Source organism: Pongo pygmaeus, chromosome X (genome assembly GCF_028885625.2).
Source record: "Pongo pygmaeus isolate AG05252 chromosome X, NHGRI_mPonPyg2-v2.0_pri, whole genome shotgun sequence".
NCBI lineage: Eukaryota > Metazoa > Chordata > Mammalia > Primates > Hominidae > Pongo > Pongo pygmaeus.
In genome coordinates, this window is record NC_072396.2 from 158,456,298 (window position 1) to 158,475,772 (window position 19,475).

The 19,475-nt window shown below is 61.5% G+C and overlaps 2 protein-coding genes across 5 annotated transcripts in view; one reads left to right on the forward strand and one right to left on the reverse strand.

The window, feature by feature from the left end:
- Positions 1-1,102, reverse strand: part of HAUS7 (HAUS augmin like complex subunit 7) — a 50,931-nt gene extending 49,829 nt beyond the window's left edge. For 2 of the 4 annotated variants that reach the window (XM_054471795.2, XM_063660259.1), the window contains exon 1: positions 935-1,094. Coding sequence is in view for 2 of the 4 variants with exons in the window: in XM_063660261.1 (XP_063516331.1) it covers positions 935-949 (15 nt within the window). In the remaining 2 variants the exon portion in view is untranslated. Of the gene's footprint in view, positions 1-934 lie in introns of all 4 variants that reach the window. The other 2 variants (XM_063660261.1, XM_063660260.1) reach the window with 2 other exon arrangements.
- On the forward strand, positions 326-15,120 carry BGN (biglycan). Its single transcript, XM_054471797.2, has 8 exons — positions 326-674; positions 10,233-10,481; positions 10,797-10,909; positions 11,420-11,633; positions 12,087-12,197; positions 12,388-12,481; positions 12,605-12,743; positions 13,813-15,120. Exons 2-8 carry the CDS (start codon positions 10,244-10,246, stop codon positions 14,008-14,010), a joined length of 1,107 nt encoding a protein of 368 aa, XP_054327772.1. The 5' UTR covers positions 326-674; positions 10,233-10,243; the 3' UTR covers positions 14,011-15,120.
- The last annotated feature ends 4,355 nt before the right edge of the window (positions 15,121-19,475 follow it).

Sequence of the window (19,475 nt, forward strand, 5' to 3'; positions counted from 1 at the left end):
AAGTCCTTCCAGAAATCCACAACAGCTACCTCTCTGATCCTGGAGAAACCACCTCCTTGCTTAGGCCCAAGCAGGTTCCCGGCAGGCTCAGGACCAAATTCCAGGGGCCACTCACGGGCCTAGCAGCCCAAGGCCGCCTCCCCCTCGTCTTTCTTCCATCTCTCTTTCCTCTGCCTGGCGAGATGCCAGCCAGCACCTCAGTGTCCCCATCTGGGCAGTGGAAAGTTTGACTCTCTGGGTCCTTGTTTGAGTGAGTGTGAGTGTGTCCGTTCCTTTGCTGTCTGCCCCAGGCGGGGGAGGGAGGGTGGGGAGGTGGTGGGGGCGAGGGGCGGGGGCCCAGCTAGTCCAGCCGTCTACGAGAAAATTGCTCCCTTTGAAGCTGCCAGGGGGGCCGGGAAGCCTGCCCCCTCCTGCCCGCCCGCCCTCTCCGCCCCACCAGCCCCCTCCCTCCTTTCCTCCCTCCCCGCCCTCTCCCCGCCGTCCCCTCCCCGTCGGCCCGCCTGCCCAGCCTTTAGCCTCCCTCCCGCCGCCTCTGTCTCCCTCTCTCCACAAACTGCCCAGGAGTGAGTAGCTGCTTTCGGTCCGCCGGACAGACCGGACAGATAGACGTGCGGACGGCCCACCACCCCAGCCCGCCAACTAGCCAGCCTGCGCCTGGCGCCTCCCCTCTCCAGGTAGGGCTGGCTTCAAGCTGCCTCCTCAGCAACCCAGAGATGCCTCTGGCTCTGCTGCCTCCGCTGTCCCAAGCCCTGGTCCTGCTGTCCCCAGTGCCCCGAGGGTGTCCACAGATTTCCCCAGTGCTTTCTGTAGGCTGCTGATCCATGCCCCTTCATCGCCACCCTGCGGTCCCCTTGGTCCCTGTCAGGCTTCTGCCTCATCTCGCCGTCCTCCAGGCACCTTTCCCTCACCCCTTCCTCTCCCTCTCCCTTCTGACCTTGCTCTGCTTCATCCAGCTCTTGCCTCTCTGCCTCCCACTTGGGGTCCGTCGTCTTGGCTGCCACCCTAGAGCGTGGCTGGGTGACTGGCACCCCAGCTTTGCCAACAGCCCTGTTTCATCATTGCAAGTCCCAGGCGCATGCTCCACTCCCTCAGCCTCGCTCTGCCCAGGCGCCTCCTTGCTCCAGGGCTTGGCGCCTGGCCCGGGTTGGGTCGGGTCGGGGAGGACCGCCCAGCGCCCACCGAGCTCAGCACCCAGGAGCAGTCCTCCGCTGCACTGCCCGAGGCCAGTCCTTGGCATGGGCTGAAAGACTTAGTTTCCCAGGCACGCCCCAGGCACCCTGCCCAGATATTCCTCGCTCACTCACCCCCAGGTTAATGCTCTGCCTCTACGTCCTCTGTGAGAAGTCTGGGTCCTGGGAGCCCTGGCTGCAAGGGCCCTGACTGGGGGTGCCTGGGTGGCTCAGCCCTGTCTGTTTCCAGGACCCCCTTGGACTGGGACTCAGAATGGGTGGGGAGGGGAAGGAGAGAAAATCAGGCAACTATGCCATGTTCCCCAGGGCGGACCTGGCTTGGGGTCCCAGAGGGGCCTGCCAAGGGACCCAGGAGAGGGAGCAAGAGAGTGCCCTGGAAGGCCCACGGAGGGAAGCGCCCCCTCACTGCTCCATGGGCGGGGCTGGGTGCCTGAGCGCCTGCTGAGCAGAGCAGTGGGCCCAGGGATCTGCAGGGCACAGAGCACATCAGTCTCCAGTGGTCTGTGTTGGTAGGCAGGCCTCTCTCCTGCTGTCCTGGCTGCCAGACTGCTCAAGTTCCATCCTCAGGGGGTCCTGTTTCTGTGCCCTCGCCCCTCCCTGGCCTGCCAGCTCTCTGCCCTATAGCAACTAATTGGAACTGAGACAAGCTGGAGATGCTCAGCCCCCCGCCCCCGTGCCAGAAAGGCTCCTGGGGACCAGCGCCCAGGGGTGCGGGTGAGCACCTCCTAGTGACACCCAGCTGCCGGTGCCAGCCGCACCCCAGGAGAGCTGATGTATGAGCATGGGTGTCTTGGTGCGGAGCATGCCCATGTATGGCCACTGTGGGCCAGCATGGTGAGCCTTTGCGGGCAAGCCCATGTGGGTATATTGAAAGGAAGATGCAGGGCTGCCTCCAAGCCACCAGGGCTGGGCGGTGGGAGCAGGTTGTGAGCCAGGGAGCAGACAGGGCTCCCATGGCAAGCTGGCCAGCTGTGGGTGGCAGCCCTCGCCTCCCTGGCCCACCTTCAAGCCCCAAGGACCCAGGTGGCAGTGGGCATTAACCCTACCAACGCATAGATGGGGAGTCTGGGAAAGGAAGGGGGGTGTTTCCAAGGCAAGAATGAGTTTCCTGTCTTTAGCAACATTCCAGAGTCACTCAAACAAAGCTATAGCGTGTCCCTTCCAGTGACAGCGCCAAGTCTCCAGAGGAGGGGTTTGTAATGAGTTCACACTTGACAGTTAGCACTCAGAGCCTTCAGCAAGGGCTTCTGAGTCCTTGCCACCCTGTATAGAGGCGGGATGGGGACCTCCCCTCTGCCGTCTCCTGTGCTTCCCGGGGCAACCCCCCACCATCTCCAGCCTGCCGGGGAGTCCCCTGTCCTCGGCCCACAGAATCCCCAGCACACGCCCCACCCACAGGCCTAGCCCCAGCTCTGGGGTCCCTGGCACCCCACCTGCCAGGACCCGTCCCCTGCCTTGCTCACCCCCCAACACCCCTGATTGTTGGAAAGGTCTTCCCATGCCCACCAAGACCCCCTCCCACTCATCTGTGGGCGGGAGAGCTTGGTCCCTGCCCCACGTTGCCCCCCCTAGCATCCAGGCCCACCACCGAGCCCCCGACAGGCCTGGGAACCCCACTGGTGGGTGAGGACACACCAGCTGGGGGTCTTGCTCACACCGAGGGGCTGGGGGTGGCGGTGCCTTTCCCAGGGCACCCTGCCTTGGGCTGCAGGCCGCTGGGTGGGCACCGGCTCCCTCGGAAGGCAGCCCAACCCGGGATCCTGCCGGCCCTGGCCCCTACCCTGCCGGCCGGGGCCTGGGGTGATCAGTGCCCCAGCTCCTGTCCTCTTCTGCTCAGATGCTGGGCTGGGAGATCAGGGGCCACAGCTCGGCCACTCAGAGCCCTTTCTGCAAGTCTTAGAGGGACCAGTTGCGGGGGGTGTGCAGAGGGGCTGCGCTGTGGGGAGGGCGCATGGCTCAGTCCTCCTGGCCTGAGGCCCGCCTAGCCTAAGTGGCCTCCAGGACCCATGGCCAGGCCCTTCTCCAGCCTTCCAGAAAGAACCAGCTTCCCAGGGTTCCCTGGGGAAGGCCTGGGGCCACCTCCTCTGGAGGGGTAGGGCCTGTGCTTCATTCCTCCTTCCCCAGGTCCCCTTCCAGGCCAGAAGGTCCCCTCCACCACTTGAATCCCACAGCCAGAAGCCCCTTCTGGGACTCTAGACTCCTGGGAACCACCCCAGCTGCCCCCTCTGCCGTTTGCCTTCTTCCCCCGCCCCGTCATGGCTCTAGGTGAGAGCAGCCTCTGGGGTGGCTATGGAGGGGCCACCAGCCTTGGCTCTTCCGAGGACTGCAGAACCCTCCCACTCCCAGCTTCCCACCTGCGCAGCTCTGATCCCAGCCAGCCCGAGGGGCAGGGGCAGGTCCCGGCTCCCTGGCAGGCCTGGTGAAGGTGCTGCCCGTTCCCATGGGGCTCATCTCTGAGGCTTAGAGGCCTGGGGCTCTAGCCAGCCTTCTTGCATGGAACTCTCCTGGTCCACTGCATCTTAAGCCTGAGCTCCACTTAAACACTGGCCTGAGATGAGCTGGAGGACCAGGGGCCCAACAGACTCTGTAGGCCTCTTGAACTTGCCTCTGCTGGGCATCCCAGTCCTGTTTGGTCCCTGAGGTGTTCAGATGGGCCAAGGGGAGCATAGTGGGCAGACTCCTGGGTGGCCACAAGATTAGAAGGCAGCCCTGTCCCTGGAGGCAGGGGAAGTCTGGGAAGCCAGTGTGACTTCTATCCTCTGGAAGTCTGAGTCCCTGCTTGGCCTTGACTGCCATCCCATGGTTCTTGGAGGCTGCCCTCATGCAAAGAGACACACACCCATGGGAGCCCAGCAGTCCCAGGAGCCTGAAGCTAAGCAGGCTGTGGGCCGCCCTGGCTGGCTGAAGGAGGCTAATCCCAGCCCAGCCTGAGCCCCTGGCAGAGAGCGGGTTGCGGCAGGGAGGGGCTGCAGGAAACCCTCCCCTCCCCTCCCCTCCTGGCCTTGGTGGGCCTGTACCAGGGAGGGAGGGAGGGAGGCAGGGCCCCAGGCTCTGGGGGGCAGGCCGGGAACATCTTGCCTGGGGCCCTGAAGTGCTCGCCTGGGGAGACGACGGCTTTTCCAGGAGACTGCCTGCAGACAGAGGCAGAGGTGAGAGGCTGGGCGGGGTTTGCCCTGCTGGCTGTGTTGGGGCTGAGGAGGGGCTTCCGGATCTGTGAGCCATAGGGAGCTACTGATGGTGGCATCCAGAGAGAAGGGCCATGCTTCCAGGGGAGCCCCCTGCACAGCCCCGAGAGAGTGAGGCGTGTCAGCTTTGGGGCCTGTGGCACTGTGTGCAGTGGGAGAGGGTGGGTCCAGACATGTGGGCAAGGACACAGACGGACAGACAGACAGTGTGTGCAGTCCCAGCTCTGCTGTTTCCTCACCGTGTGGCCTTGGGCAAGAGTTTGGGGCCAACTCCCTGAGTCTCAGTTTACCCCTTCATCAAGTCCTAAGAGCATTGCTTCCTTCTTATAGTCAACGGGGGACGGCAGGGGGCTAAGTAAAGAAATCACGTGAGTCCCCTGCTCTGCCTCTGAGAGGTGACAGCATCCTCCCTTTTCCTTGGAGACTCTAGCAGGAGGCCCCGGATCTCTTCGGGGAGTGGGAGGGGGCAGCAGTAGTCCGTGTGCAGAGGACCAGGAGCGCACGGTGGCAAGGGCTGAGTCCTGCACTCTGCCGACTGTGGGGACAGGCTGGACCTTGACATGGGCACCACAGGCTGCAAAGGGCTGGCACAGAGAGGTGGGAGGTGGCTGGGCGCATCAAGGGAGAACTCCACCCTTGTCGCCACCCTGCCAGAAAACCTCTGGAAAGGATTTGAGCAGCAGATGAGCCGGGGTTTCCCAGCCCCTCCACACGTGGCTGCAAGGGGAGCAGACGCCCAAGCGTGGCTGCCTGAAGGGCATGCTGCGGCAATGGCAGGGGCTTGCAATGTGGCACAAGGTCCACCCCTCCTCACTCCAGCCCCCAGCCCCTCAGGCAGCCACTCCCACAGATGAACGCACACGCCGGGCTTTGGCAAGGCCATGGAGGGTACACATCCCCTCTCTGGTTGATGCCCAAGTACAGGCTGGAGCCATTGGCGGGGAGGGACTGGTGGACTGGGGCCTGGGAGAGTGGCGGGGGGCAGGCCGGGTGTCAGCCGGGGCACAAGCACCAGGCTGCTGGTTGAAACTGGGCCCAAAAGGCTTTGGCAGCCAGAGGGGAGGAAGGACACAGTCCCGGGGACCCCGCAGGGCTGCGTGGAAGGTGGCACGTGTCAGAGTTCAGGTCGGGTTGCTCAGGGGGGCTGCGGAGACAGCATCCGGCGTCTGCCACTTGGCAGCTGTGAGCCACACCATCTGCAGGCGAGCTCCCAGGACCCGCCAGACCTCAAGCCCTGCTCCCGCCGCCCTTGGCCTGGCCTGAATGCCTGGCACGGACCCTCCATGTTCTCAGAGGCTGCCAATGCATCTTGTTTGGCTGTGACCTCGAGCAATCCAGTGCAGAGGACTGCACTAGCTTTCAGAGGGGCAGACAAGGAGGGCCCTATTGGGGTGGTGGCGGAGGCTCCAGGAAGCCCAGCCTCCTCCCTCACTCACACCTGCGGTCGCCGAACCTGGGGCTTATGCCATTGCCGCTCCTGTCCTTTGCTCTAAAGAGATGGCATCCAGGGAGCTCAGGGCACATTTTGGTGGGGCTTGAAACCCTCCCTGAAGTCCCTGAGGACACACCCAGGGAGGCCAATGAAGGGAAACTGAGGCCCAGAGGCCTCAGTTGTGGTGATGGAGAGTTGAGGACTGGAGAGACTTGCTGTGGGTCTCACAGGATCTGACTATGGGGTATTCCTGCTTCCTGGGCTGGGGTCCCCGCCTGCCTTATCTGTGTGTGGATATATGTGTATGTATGTGTGTACGTGTGTATGTATACACATGTATATGTGAATGTGTATGCGTGTGTGTATAGATGTGTGCATGTATGTGTGTACATATGTGTATATGTGTATACGTGTGTATGTGTGCAGGTGTGTATGTATGTGTGCATGTGTGCATGTATGCATGTGCGTATGTGTGTACGTGTGGATAAGTGTGTATGTGTGCGTGTGTGTGTGTGCGTGTGTGTACGTGTGCATGTGTGTATGTGCGCATGCATGTGTGCATGTGGGTGTACATGTGCATGTATGTGTATAGATGTGTGCATGAGTATGTGCGCATCTGTGTATATATGTGTGTACATGTGTATCATATGTGTATGTGTATAGATGTGTGCATGAGTGTGCATCTGTGTATATATGTGTGTACATGTATATCATATGTGTATACATGGGTATGCATGTGTGTGTGCCTAGGTGTGTGCATGTATATGTGTGTACATGTGTGCCTAGGTGTGTGCATGTATATGTGTGTACATGTGTGCCTAGGTGTGTGTATGTATATGTGTACATGTGTGTATAGGTGTGTGCACGTATATGGGTGTGGATGTGTGCATGTGTGTGGATGTGTGTACGTGTGTGTTGTATAGGTGTGTGCATGTGTGTGTGCACGTGTGTGTGTATATGAGCATGTATGTGTATGTGTGCATCTGTGTGTGTGTGTTTGTGTGTGTGTGTGTGTATGTGTGTACGTGTGTGTGTGCATGTTCTGGCAGGAGGGAGGGGCTCAGTGTGAGGTGGTGGGGAGAAGGCAGGGGCCAGGCTTTGGGAGGACAGCTGAGCCTATACTGCCAGGACCTCCCAAACTGCCACCCCCAGTCTCAGGCATTCAGGCTCTCACAGGCCCAGAGGCATGGCTGGAGCCCTGTGGCTGAGGAGCACAGCTGAGAGCTCAGGCACGGCCTGGAGGCGCCAAAGCCGAGTTCCAAGTCAGGCTGAGCGACTTGGGAGAAATCAGAGCCTCTCTCTCGGCCTTAGCTTTTGTGTCCATGAAATGGGGACACTCATCATGCCAGCTCTAGGGGACCCTAGCCTTCCCCCCAGGCTCCCCTGGCTCCCTCTGACTTCATGGGCCCCTTGCTGCCTCCTGTGGGCTCAGACACGGAGCCTGCCCCTTCCTCGGGAGAGGCCTGTTTTGTGCCAGTGCTTTGAGGGGAAATGAGGGATGTGCCGGGAAGCCTGCCCGGCCCCCACCCCTCCAGCCTGCCCACTGCTTGGGCACAGCCATGAGCCATGGAAAACCAGCCAAACCTTGTCGTTCTGCCTCTGTCACGGGGCCCGGGTGTATGGGCCTCCCAGCCCTCGGCCTCCCTCCCTGCTCCGAGGGAACCTCTTCCCCTTACCCCTATCTCAGTCTCTTGGAGACCCCCCGGACATCCTACTATATCAGGCAGCCTGCCTCCAGAGCCCTCGCTGCCCCACAGCTGGTCCCGGGCACCCACCTGAGACCCCGATGGCCAGTCTTGCCGTGACTGGCCTGCCCTGCGCCTGTGCCCCCTGCCCTGGCAGAGGGCCCGATTCCCTAACAGGAGGGCCTGCAGGGAAGTCCCAGCTCCTGGGGAGACCCCTGGCCCCAGGGCAGGAGTCCCTGTAGAGTCCTCCTCCAGGCCAATGCATGGGTCCTGGGGGGCTCCAAGCTGGCCATGGTCAGATGGTCCTCTGTCCCCTCAGCCTTCCCCAGCCCCTCCCCACAGCCTCCAGTAGGCCCAGCCAGACCACCCCAACCCTACCTGTCCAGGTGGACTGCCCACCCTGGAGCCTTCCAGGGCTCTGGCGGGGTGTTCCAGCCCTGACTCACTCTCCCTGGGAGGTAGCGGCTTTGGCAGGGGCATCGGCAAGGAGGGGCAGGGCAGTCTCCTCCCTCCCCCACTCCATCGTGCTCTCCTGCTTCCATCCTGCCCTTGCTGCTCTCTCCCACTGCTCCTCCTCCTCCCCCTCCTCCTCCTTCTGCCCCCGGGTGTCCAGTGGCACTGGGAGAGGGTCCTACAGCGGCAGCAGGCATCGGAGGCCCTGCCCTGCCCGGGAGGAAGGGAAACATCATCCAGGTAGGTGAGTGTTGAGCCTTCTCCCTACCTGGGGGCCAAGACCCTCCGGGCGGTTCCCCTAGGTCCTGCTGGGCCGGCCTGGGGCTGGCAGGCCCTGGGCTGCAATTGTGGGATCTCAAGGCTCAAAAGAATGAGGGAGGCTCGGTGCTGCCCCAGCAGGGGCCTCCTGGTGACCCCAGGGGTCAGCATGAAGTCCAGCTCCACATGAGGGGGAAGCTGAGCTAAGCCTCGGGCTCCGACTCCCACTTTGCAGTGTGGGCTCGGGAGGGCTCTGGGGCCGGCTGCGGAAAGGCCACTCCACAGGCCTGGCAGCCGCTATAGCCACAGCCTCACCACAGGCCCCTCTGTCCACAGGCGTGGGAGGGGGCATGGGTGGCTTCCAGGGGGCATGCCAATGCAGGGGGGACGCGTGCCAGCAGATGCTCCCTGGAGCACCCGAGGAGCTGCATGGGGGCGACAGGACAGGCCTCCATCCTGACCCTCTCCTGGGCTTCATGGAACTGGAGGCACAGTGCTTGTGCTCAGACCCAACGTGGCCCCGAAGTGGCCTCAGGTCCCCGGCCCCCTGGTAGCAAGGACTCCAAAGCGGCAGCCCCTGGCAGCCAGCCCAGCCCCCAGGGCAACTGGGGAAGCATCGGGCAGGGCGGGGCTGCTCATAGGGTGCTGGCCTAGGGGGCAGAGCTCCCACCTCCCCACGGCCTCCTTAAACCCCTGCAACCAGCAGCTGGGCTTAGGGGGCTCACCTCGCTCTGCTGGATCCCCAGACAGCCCCTCCTCAGCTAGTACTGGCCCTAAGTGAGGGTCTCCTGGGCGTGTGACTGCTTCAGGTCTGCCAGAGGCCCTTGCTGCCCAGCTGGGCTCCCCATCTCCAGATGCACCGAGGGCCACCCCAGGCTGGGTGGCGAGCAGGGCAGGCATGTTTATTCCCACTTAACAGATGGGGAAGGTGAGGCTGGGGTGAGACCTGGGCCTTTGCTGGGGAGTCAGGGTAGATGGAGTGGTAAGAGAGGCAGGGCTCCAGCCTCTTCCTGTAGGGCACATTCCCGGCTGCCTCTGGACGGGAGACCGTGTCTGATGAGGAGGAAGGAGGCGAGCAGAGGTGGGTGCTGGGGGCAGGCTCGGGCAGGGCTGCTTCCCCTCCACTCCCACCCGCCGCCTCGGCCTGGGGGGCCTCAGGCAAGCCTGACCCTGCCCTGCCACCCTGGCGGGAGCCTGCTCCCCTGGGGGGCCTCTCTGGGCTGCCGAGGCTGTGGGCAGGGAGGAAGAGTGGGAGCAGATCTGGGAGCTCCAGGGCTGTTTGGGCCAAGGCGGTGTGGGCGGGGGGCTGGGGCGGGTGGTCCAGAGGAGGAAGCCAAGGCCCAGGGGCAGTGTTGGGGGCGCCATGGCCTCCACCTCTGGGGCCTCCACTCAGTGCTGCCTCAGCCAACTTTGCCCATGGCCTCAAAGGACACCCCCTCTTTCTCCACCCTGCCTCCCTACCTTGGCCTTAGAGGGTCTCTGAGAGACGTGAGCAGGGTGGAAGCGGGGCTCAGGAGGTAGGAAGCAACTCAGAGTTGCCAAACTCAACTAACTGCACCCACACTGCCTGGTAGGAGGCCACGGTGATGTCCCCAAAAGTGAATTCTTCAAAGCCCTTGAGGGCCAATGGCTAGGATTCCTCCTCCACCTCCTCCACGCAGCCTCACGGATGCCCCCGCCCTAAAGCAGGCTTCTGGCAGACTCAGAGGCGTGGGGGCCTGCAGACTTGCTAATGAGGAGACATTTCATCGCCCGATTAAGCCAAGCCCTGTCCGGGATAGGGAGGGGAGTAGTGGAAGCGGTGAAGGGGGTGGAGTGGAAGGGGCACCCTCCTTGCCAGCAGCATCCACTCCCTTCCTGCCTGGAGCCCTCTGCCCACACTCCGCCCTCTCCGCCTCCCGCTCCAGGGTCTGGCTGTCCCTGGTGAGGGATGGGAACGCAGTGCCACCACACACACGGAACACCAGCCCCTGGCTTGGAGAAGACGGGTGGGTGCTGGTGCTGATGATCCCCTCGCCTCTTCCCCCAGGCCCATCCGCCATGTGGTCCCTGTGGCGCCTCGTGTCTCTGCTGGCCCTGAGCCAGGCCCTGCCCTTTGAGCAGAGAGGCTTCTGGGACTTCACCCTGGACGATGGGCCATTCATGATGAACGATGAGGAAGCTTCGGGCGCTGACACCTCGGGCGTCCTGGACCCGGACTCTGTCACACCCACCTACAGCGCCATGTGTCCTTTCGGCTGCCACTGCCACCTGCGGGTGGTTCAGTGCTCCGACCTGGGTTTGTCCCTGAGTGATGGGGAGCGGGGTGTGCAGGGAGGCACAGGCGCAGCCTGAGAGCCCCTTCTGAACGGGGCACATGCCGGTCCTGTGGGATGGTGGCGAGCATGATGTGAGTGTAGGAGGGGTCCAGCCGTCTGGCTGTGAGCTGTGCAATTTGTGCCCACTTGTGGTGGCATCCCCGTGTGCCCGTCGGTGTCCCTGTGTGTGTGTGTCCCCGGTCCTCCCTACCAGTGGGGCTAGTCGGCTGGATGGCTCCAAGTTCATGCTGGTGATGGTCTCAAGTTCATGCTGGTGATGGGGGTGGGGCCCCTAGGTCTGAAGTCTGTGCCCAAAGAGATCTCCCCTGACACCACGCTGCTGGACCTACAGAACAACGACATCTCCGAGCTCCGCAAGGATGACTTCAAGGGTCTCCAGCACCTCTACGTAAGGAGCTGGGAGGAACCAGCAGGCCTACAGCAGAGGGCAGGGGTCCGGGTGGGTGCATGTGCATGGACGTGTGGGGTATGAGAGGGGTTCAGGGACCCGTAGGCTTCAGGGTGAAGCCTGGAGCCAGCCGTGATGGGAGCTCCCGGGCTTGCAGCTCACTCATGTGGGTTTGAGCAACCGCAGCTGCAGGACCGGATCACTGAGCTCGGCTCCCTTCGTGGCTGAAAACGTTTCATCACATCCACTCCTCCAAGCAACAGAGGAGAACGGATTTCACTGTAGCCAGTGTGCGTGTGAGGAAACTGAGGCTTGGAGCGGCAAGGCAGTGGTGGCACTGCTGGGGCTCAGGACCGGGCCTGGGTGCTGCCTCCTGCCCTGCACTCTGCTCACAAGCACGGACTGACCTCCTCAAGGCCCAGTGGGCTGGGGAGGCACAGGAAGGCAGGAGAGAGGGGCTGGTGGGGCGGGGAGTCCATGCCTTCACCTCCTCCGCCCGCCCTGCTTCAGGCCCTCGTCCTGGTGAACAACAAGATCTCCAAGATCCACGAGAAAGCCTTCAGCCCACTGCGGAAGCTGCAGAAGCTCTACATCTCCAAGAACCACCTGGTGGAGATCCCGCCCAACTTACCCAGCTCCCTGGTGGAGCTCCGCATCCACGACAACCGCATCCGCAAGGTGCCCAAGGGCGTGTTCAGCGGGCTCCGGAACATGAACTGCATTGGTGAGCTGAGGGCCTCCCAGAACATTCCAGAGCCTTGTCTCGAGGCGTGGGGAAGGGAGACCAAGGGATACCTTTAGAGGCTCAGTTCAAGAAAGAGTATGGTGAGAACAGTCAAAAGAAAATCCATGGATTTCTTGGCAAATCCTCCACGCAGGCGATCACCATGGCTAAAGAGAAGACTGGGCCAGAGGGGCCGGGTGGCTTCTGCGAGCCCCATCTTCATCTCTGGCGCTCCTCCCCTTTCCTCTTGCTCCCCCTGGAGCTAGCAGTCCTGGGGCTAGCAGTCCTGAACAGCTAGGAGTTTGCAATTAGGCCGGTAAATTAGCAGAACTGCTTTCAGGAGATGGGAGCAGCCGGCAGTTAGCAGGGCCCACCACACTGGCCCGGAAATGACAGGACCCGGGGCTGTGCAGGGACCACCAGGCTCCCGGGCTAATGAGGTCTCTCCCCTAGAGATGGGCGGGAACCCACTGGAGAACAGTGGCTTTGAACCTGGAGCCTTTGATGGCCTGAAGCTCAACTACCTGCGCATCTCAGAGGCCAAGCTGACTGGCATCCCCAAAGGTAGGAAGCCCACTCTTCCTGCACGCCTGCCTGCCTCACCCCCAACGGCACAAATGGCCAGGGTGGGGGCTCTGGATAGCCCCGATCTACTCAGGGAAAGGCTCAACAGTCCCCTCCCGCCACCTGGGGCAGAGCTAGGGCCCCTGCCCTCGGCACCTGCATGCTCCCCCGTGCCCTCTTCTCCTGGCAGACCTCCCCGAGACCCTGAATGAGCTCCACCTGGACCACAACAAAATCCAGGCCATCGAACTGGAGGACCTGCTCCGCTACTCCAAGCTGTACAGGTGAAGCCAGCAGGGCACCGCCCAAGGGTGATGCCAGAGTCCCTCAGTGCTGTGGGGCCCCTCGTGCCCAGCCCCCCATCCTTCTCTCCAGCCTTTGAGTCCGTGTCATTCTCCCACTCACAGGCTGGGCCTGGGCCACAACCAGATCCGGATGATCGAGAACGGGAGCTTGAGCTTCCTGCCCACCCTCCGGGAGCTCCACTTGGACAACAACAAGCTGGCCGGGGTGCCCTCGGGGCTCCCAGACCTCAAGCTCCTCCAGGTGAGAGCTGGGCGTGCACAGCCAGGTTCCCTAAGGCTGGGCTGGGGGCTGGGGGAGGCGTGTGTGTCCCCGGGCAGTCCCTCAGTCCCGTGGCCCTCCTTCCCGACTGGCTCTGGGCATCTGCAAGGGAGTGGTCCTGATGCTCCCAGCTGGTGCTGAGGGGGCAGGGAGCAGGGGCTCCATGGTGGATACCGAGCAAGGCAGCCTGGTAGCTCTTGGACCTGAGGGTCTCCAGGTGGGTCAGACACCGGAAAGATGTGGCAGAGTCCAGGGAGTCGAGAAACTGTGGGCGTGGGAGTGCACAGATCTGTGCCAAGACAGTGACAGCCCAGGGCAGGAAGTAGGCTGAAGAGGGGGAGCAAGGTCTTGCCTGGGATTCTATTGGGAGCTTCCATCCCTGGCCTGGCCCCCAACCAGGTGGGTGATCTTGGTCTTGCCCAGCCCTGCTCCATCCACAAGTGTTTGGAGCACCCCCATCCGCACCAGCTGCGAGCCAGCACTGCGCAGGCCATGCCCCTGCTGGGCCGAGTGCGCCCTCTAGTGGCCATTGTCATGTTCGCCAGCACTGGGCTCCCAGCCCAACCCACCAGGCGCCTCGCCTACCCACCTCTGCTCCTCCCAGAGACAGCAAGACGGTGGCTCCAGAGAGTTGAAGGGGCTGCTAGAGGGCGAGCTCCTCTGCTGACTGGAAGAAACAGGAGGGCATCCCAAGGGCTCTTTCTCCTCTCATGCCCCATGGAGTGTGAGGGTGCTCCCCCGAGGGTCAGGCCACCTTTCCTTCACCTCACACCACCTAACACATCACTACCCCAGCCCCACCCCCACATGTCCTCAACCTGACCCACCTGAGACCCTCATCCTGGTCCCTGGTCACATCCAGTGCCTTAATCCTGGCTGACACCGACACCAAGAACACGCCCATGCCTTGGTTTGCTCCTCCCAACAACGGGGAGCCTCTGGTGTGGCCCTTGAAGTAGGGTGCAGAGGCAACAGCAAAATGCCTCCTGGAGGCAGCAGGCTTGGTGTGGAGGGAGGGAGGCCTGCCGTGACCCGGCCTCTCTGCCTTCAGGTGGTCTATCTGCACTCCAACAACATCACCAAAGTGGGTGTCAACGACTTCTGTCCCGTGGGCTTCGGGGTGAAGCGGGCCTACTACAACGGCATCAGCCTCTTCAACAACCCCGTGCCCTACTGGGAGGTGCAGCCGGCCACTTTCCGCTGCGTCACTGACCGCCTGGCCATCCAGTTTGGCAACTACAAAAAGTAGAGGCAGCTGCAGCCACCGCGGGGCCTCGGTGGGGGTCTCTGGGGAACACAGCCAGACATCCTGATCGGGAGGCAGAGCCAGGAAGCTAAGCCAGGGCCCAGCTGCGTCCAACCCAGCCCCCCACCTCGGGTCCCTGACCCCAGCTCGCTGCCCCATCACGGCCTCTCCCTGGCTCCCAAGGGTGCAGGTGGGCGCAAGGCCCGGCCCCCATCACATGTTCCCTCAGCCTCAGAGCTGCCCCTGCTCTCCCACCACAGCCACCCAGAGGCACCCCATGAAGTTTTTTTCTCATTCACTCCCAAACCCAAGTGTCCAAGGCTCCAGTCCTAGGAGAACAGTCCCTGGGTCAGCAGCCAGGAGGCGGTCCATAAGAGTGGGGACAGTGGGCTCTGCCAGGGCTGCCGCACCTGTCCTGACACGCATGTTCTGTTCCTCCTCCTCATGCATTTCCAGCCTTTCAACCCTCCCCCACTCTGCGGCTCCCCTCAGCCCCCTTGCAAGTTCATGGCCTGTCCCTCCCAGACCCCTGCTCCACTGGCCCTTCGACCAGTCCTCCCTTCTGTTCTCTCTTTCCCCTTCCTCCTTCTCTCTCTCTCTCTCTCTCTGTGTGTGTCTTGTGCTTCCTCAGACCTTTCTCGCTTCTGAGCTTGGTGGCCTGTTCCCTCCATCTCTCCGAACCTGGCTTCGCCTGTCCCTTTCACTCCACACCCTCTGGCCTTCTGCCTTGAACTGGGTCTGCTTTCTGTCTGTCCGGCCTGCACCCAGCCCCTGCCCACAAAACCCCAGGGACAGCGGTCTCCCCAGCCTGCCCTGCTCAGGCCTTGCCCCCAAACCTGTACAGTCCTGGAGGAGGTTGGGAGGTGGAGGCCCAGCATCCCGCGCAGATGACACCATCAAGGGGGGAGCCCTAGGCCTGTCAGGCCCTGGCCCTTCTGCCCCAAAGAGAGGAGAGGCCCCACATCCCGCCAGAGTCCCAGACACCGGTTTTCATAGAACGCCCTCACCCCCACTGGTGGCTAGGTCTCCCCTTATCCTTCTGGTCCAGCGCAAGGAGGGGCTGCTTCTGAGGTCGGTGGCTGTCTTTCCATTAAAGAAACACTGTGCAACGTGGCTCCGTGCGCTGCTCCTGTGGCGGCCTGGCCTCTCCGTGCCCCTCCTAGCCCTTGGGCTCCTTGCCCTCAGAAGAGGGGCCCTGTCACCCTCAGATCTGGGCTAGCCCGTTTCCCCTCCCTTCTAGACACTTCCATGGCCCCAGCTGTCCTGAGAGGCGGCTCCAGAATCCAACCAGGCCTGAATGGCACCTGCCCTCTCAGCGTGGAGCGTTTGCCAAGAGCATGCCGACTGCAGGGCACCAGGCTAGAGCCTGGAAATCTAAGCGGGGCCTGGCCTGCCCAGCTTCATGGAGTCTAGGGTTCACAACGAGGCACCGCCAAAACCCAGGGGGTGACACAGGAGGGAAGGGGCCCCATGGAGCCAGGGCAGGGTGCTGTGTGCACCCACTTGCACTGGCCTGGTCTTGGCTCCCCAGCCAGCCCCCTGGCAGGTGACACTGTGTGCGGGAAGAGCCGAGCCTGGACTGCAAGGCATTGGTGTCGGCTGCACACTCACACACACACAGCATCCAGAGAGAGGATCCAGGTCAGGGCCGGGAAAGCCTGCATGCTGGGGACACAGGTCGTCCTGGAAAGGACAGCTTGGAGGGGGACAGTCCCCAGAGCAACGCTACTGCCTGTGACTTTCCTTCAGCCCTGCATGAAGAGCCTCAGAGCAGGTGGCGGGACCTGGGGCTTCCCTGGGCAGCCCCAGGCTCCCAACAGAAATAGAGTGGGCAGGGCCTGCGTGAGTGGCAGCCTGGCACTGCGTGTTGGCTCCTTACACATAACTGCGTCTTTACGGCTGGACTGGCACTGGCGCACTGGCGTCCCCAGGTTTCTCCTTTCTGGGATAAGAGGTGCCATGCAGTGTGGTGGCCCAGTGATAGAATGTCACCATCAGCATCATAGCACTATTCTGGGCCATGTGCTCCATGGCCCGGCAATGTCTGCTGAGCTGGGCAGGTGTGGTGCAAGGGAGCTGGGCAGGTGTGGTGCAAGGGAACTGGGCCGGGGCCAGGAGTCAAGGCTTCGGGCAAGTCCCCTCGCTGGCTGGGAGGAGGGGCAGCCAGCACCACGGCCTGGCAGAGATGGAAAGATGGGGCTTCCGCCCATTCATCTGTGAGTGGGTCTTGGGGCATTGGCTCTGTGTTCAGTGGGACCAACACAGCCCCCGTGAATCTGTCCGCTCTTCCTGCCTCCCTCCCATCCTGCCTGTGCCTCCTCTCCTCTCCATCTCCCTCTCATTCCATGCACCTTCATCACACCTGTCCTCTGCGTGGCCCAGCTCAGGGATGCAGTGTGGGTGGAGGACAAGCTAGTGGGATGAGTGTGATATGGGTGGTCAGTGCAGAGGAAGGCATCCTGCAGGCTGCGTGCTTAGCCCACACAGCAGGGGGTGCCCTGCAGGCAGCACACCACTCTGCCTGGACTGGCGTGCCAAGCCCCCCAGGCAGGAGCCCAGAGCTGTGAGCTCCATCCTCAAAGCAGTTGGTCCTGACCACACTGTGAAGATGAATCACGTAGCCTCACTCTACCGCCAAGTGTAGTAAAAACTATTAGATAATACTAGCCAAGGTGAGACTGATTGGGGCTTAAAAAAGAAAATGGCTAGGCGTGGTGGCTCACGGCTGTCATCACGGCTTCCTACTTTGGGAGGCCAAGGCAGGAAGATTGCTTGAGGCCAGGAGTCCAAGACCAGCCTGGGCAACATAGTGAGACCCCATCTCTAAAAAAGAAAAAACTAAAAAATTAGCTAGGCATTGTGGCACACGCCGGTGGTCCCAGCTGCTCAGAAGGCTGAGGCTGGAAGATCACTTGTGCCGGGGAGGTTCTCCCAGCAAGCTGCCAATCTCCCACATTTACTTGCAAGTGGCTTGGAAAGTAGGACTGTGCTCAGGGCCCCAGCTGTGGCACAGGAAGGCCTAGGGTGGACAACGGCTGGGCTGCAAGTTCCAGCCGATCTTTGCTTGAGTAGGATCCCCTGAACTTGGGGACAGATTGGGTGTAGTGTGAAAACGGGGTTGGTTGTGATGCTCCGTGGCCTGGAGAGGGGAAGGGGACCCTGAGGACCACCACCTGACCGCCAGGAGCATCCCAGAGCTGTTGGAAGGCAGCAGGCGTGGGCTTACACACGTACACACACACACGCACGAACACACGTGCACACGCACACAAATGCATACACACGCACACATGCACTCTTGAACACACAAACACAAGCACACAGAAACACAAACATATGCCGCACAAACACATGTGCACACAAACACAGCAATGAAGATCACAAAGCCACTTCCTTGGGGAGTGGCTGTGGAGGGCACAGGGCCGCAATGGGGCGGGCCGTTTCTCCGCATTTGCTGCAGGTCAGGTGCCTTCTGGGCACAGCAGGGCCCAGCGGGAGCCTAAGCCGAATCCACTGCTAAGGTTTAGACGAGTCCGGGCTTGTCAAAGGGGCAGTGAGCCAGACCTTGGCAGGCTGGGCCCATGATGCGGGCAGGACCCCTGAGGAACACGACCCCTCCTTGGAGGGCTGCAGGGGCAGGTGGCAGGCCTGGGAGCCAAGTCAGAGGTGCTGCCCTGAGGACTTGGCAGTGGCCTAGTCTCCAGGCTCTGCTCCCACAGGCTCCAGCTCTAGTCTCAGGAGGCAGGGACCACAGGAAGAGGCCAAGCCCCTGCCTGCCACTCTGAACAGGCAGGGCAGGGCACCATCGCCAGCAGAGAAACCTTGTCTCCCTCAGCTTCTGGGAGGGCACAGCCTCTCTGGCGCCCTGGAGAACCCTGGGCAGCCTGGGTGCTGAAAGGCCCTGATGCCTGCTGCACAGGGGCAGCCAGGCCCCAGGCAGGTGTGCCCAGGGGACTGTGCTGGAGCTGCACTGGCAGGAGTCATGCCCAAAGAGCCATCTCTGTCTCTCTCTCTCACACACACACAGACATACTCTCACACTCACATACTCTCACACAACACTCACACACACTTGCACTCACACACACACTCCCACTCACGCATGCTTGCACTCACACACACTCAAACTCACATACTCACACTCACACGCAATCACACTCACACACTCATACTCACACTCACAATCACAAACACACACACTTGCTCTCACACACACACCCCACACACTCACTCACACACTCATGCTCTCACACACCCACATACGTGGTCACACACACTCACACACACTCACACACACTCACACACACTCACTCTCACGCACACACAAACACACCTTGCACTCACACACATGCTGGCACTCACACACAAACTCACATACTCACACTCACACACGCAGTTACACTCACACACTCACAAACACACACTTGCTCTCGCACACTCACACCCCCACACTCTCTCACACTCACGCTCTCACACACCCACACATGTGCTCACACACAGTCACACTCATACACTGACACCCCACACACTCGCACTCACACACACTCACACATACACTCACACACTTGCTCTTACACACACCCCACACACTCACTCTCACACACACACTCCCACTCACACACACTCTCACACACACTCACACACCCACACACTCACTCTCACACACACACTCCCACTCACACACACACACACCCCCACTCACATACACAGTCTCACACTCACACACACTCACACCCCCACACACACACACACACTGCATCGCCAGCCAGAGCTTTCCAGAACCACCAGGCGTGGGTGTACTCAAGCCAAGCAGCCCAAGAAGCCTGAGTTGTGCTGTGGACAGGGCTCTGCCGAGCTGGAGCTCCTCGGTGGCCCAGCTGGGGCTTGGATGAGTGGCCCGAGGCCACTGTCATGGATAACCACAAACCGGGTGGCTCACCACAGAGGACGTGGACCCTCTCCCAGTCCTGGAGGCCAGAAGTCCAAATCCAGGTGTCTCAGGGCCACACTCCCCCCAGAAGCTCTAGGGAAGGCTTCTTCCTGCCTCTCCCAGCTCCGGAAGACTCCAGGCTTCCTGGGCTTGTGGCCACCTCACTCCACTTTGCCTCTGCAATCACATGGCTTCTTGTGTGTGGGGGGGTGCATGTGTGTGTATATGTGCAATGTGTGTGTTTCTGTGAGTATATGTGTGTGTATGCGTGTGCGTGTGTGTGTATGTGTGTGCGTGTGTATGAGCATGTTTGTGTGTATGTGTGGGTGACTGTGTGTATGTGTGGGGTGTCTGCATGTGTGTGTATGTGTGCAATGTGTGTGTATGTGTTTGTGTGTATGAGTGTGTCTTGTGTGTGCATGTGTATGACTGTGTGCATACGTGAATGTGTGTCTGTGTCTGACTGTGTGTGTGTATGTGTATGTGGGGGGTGTGCATATGTGTGCGTGTGTGTGTGTTTCTGTGTGTGTATGTGTGT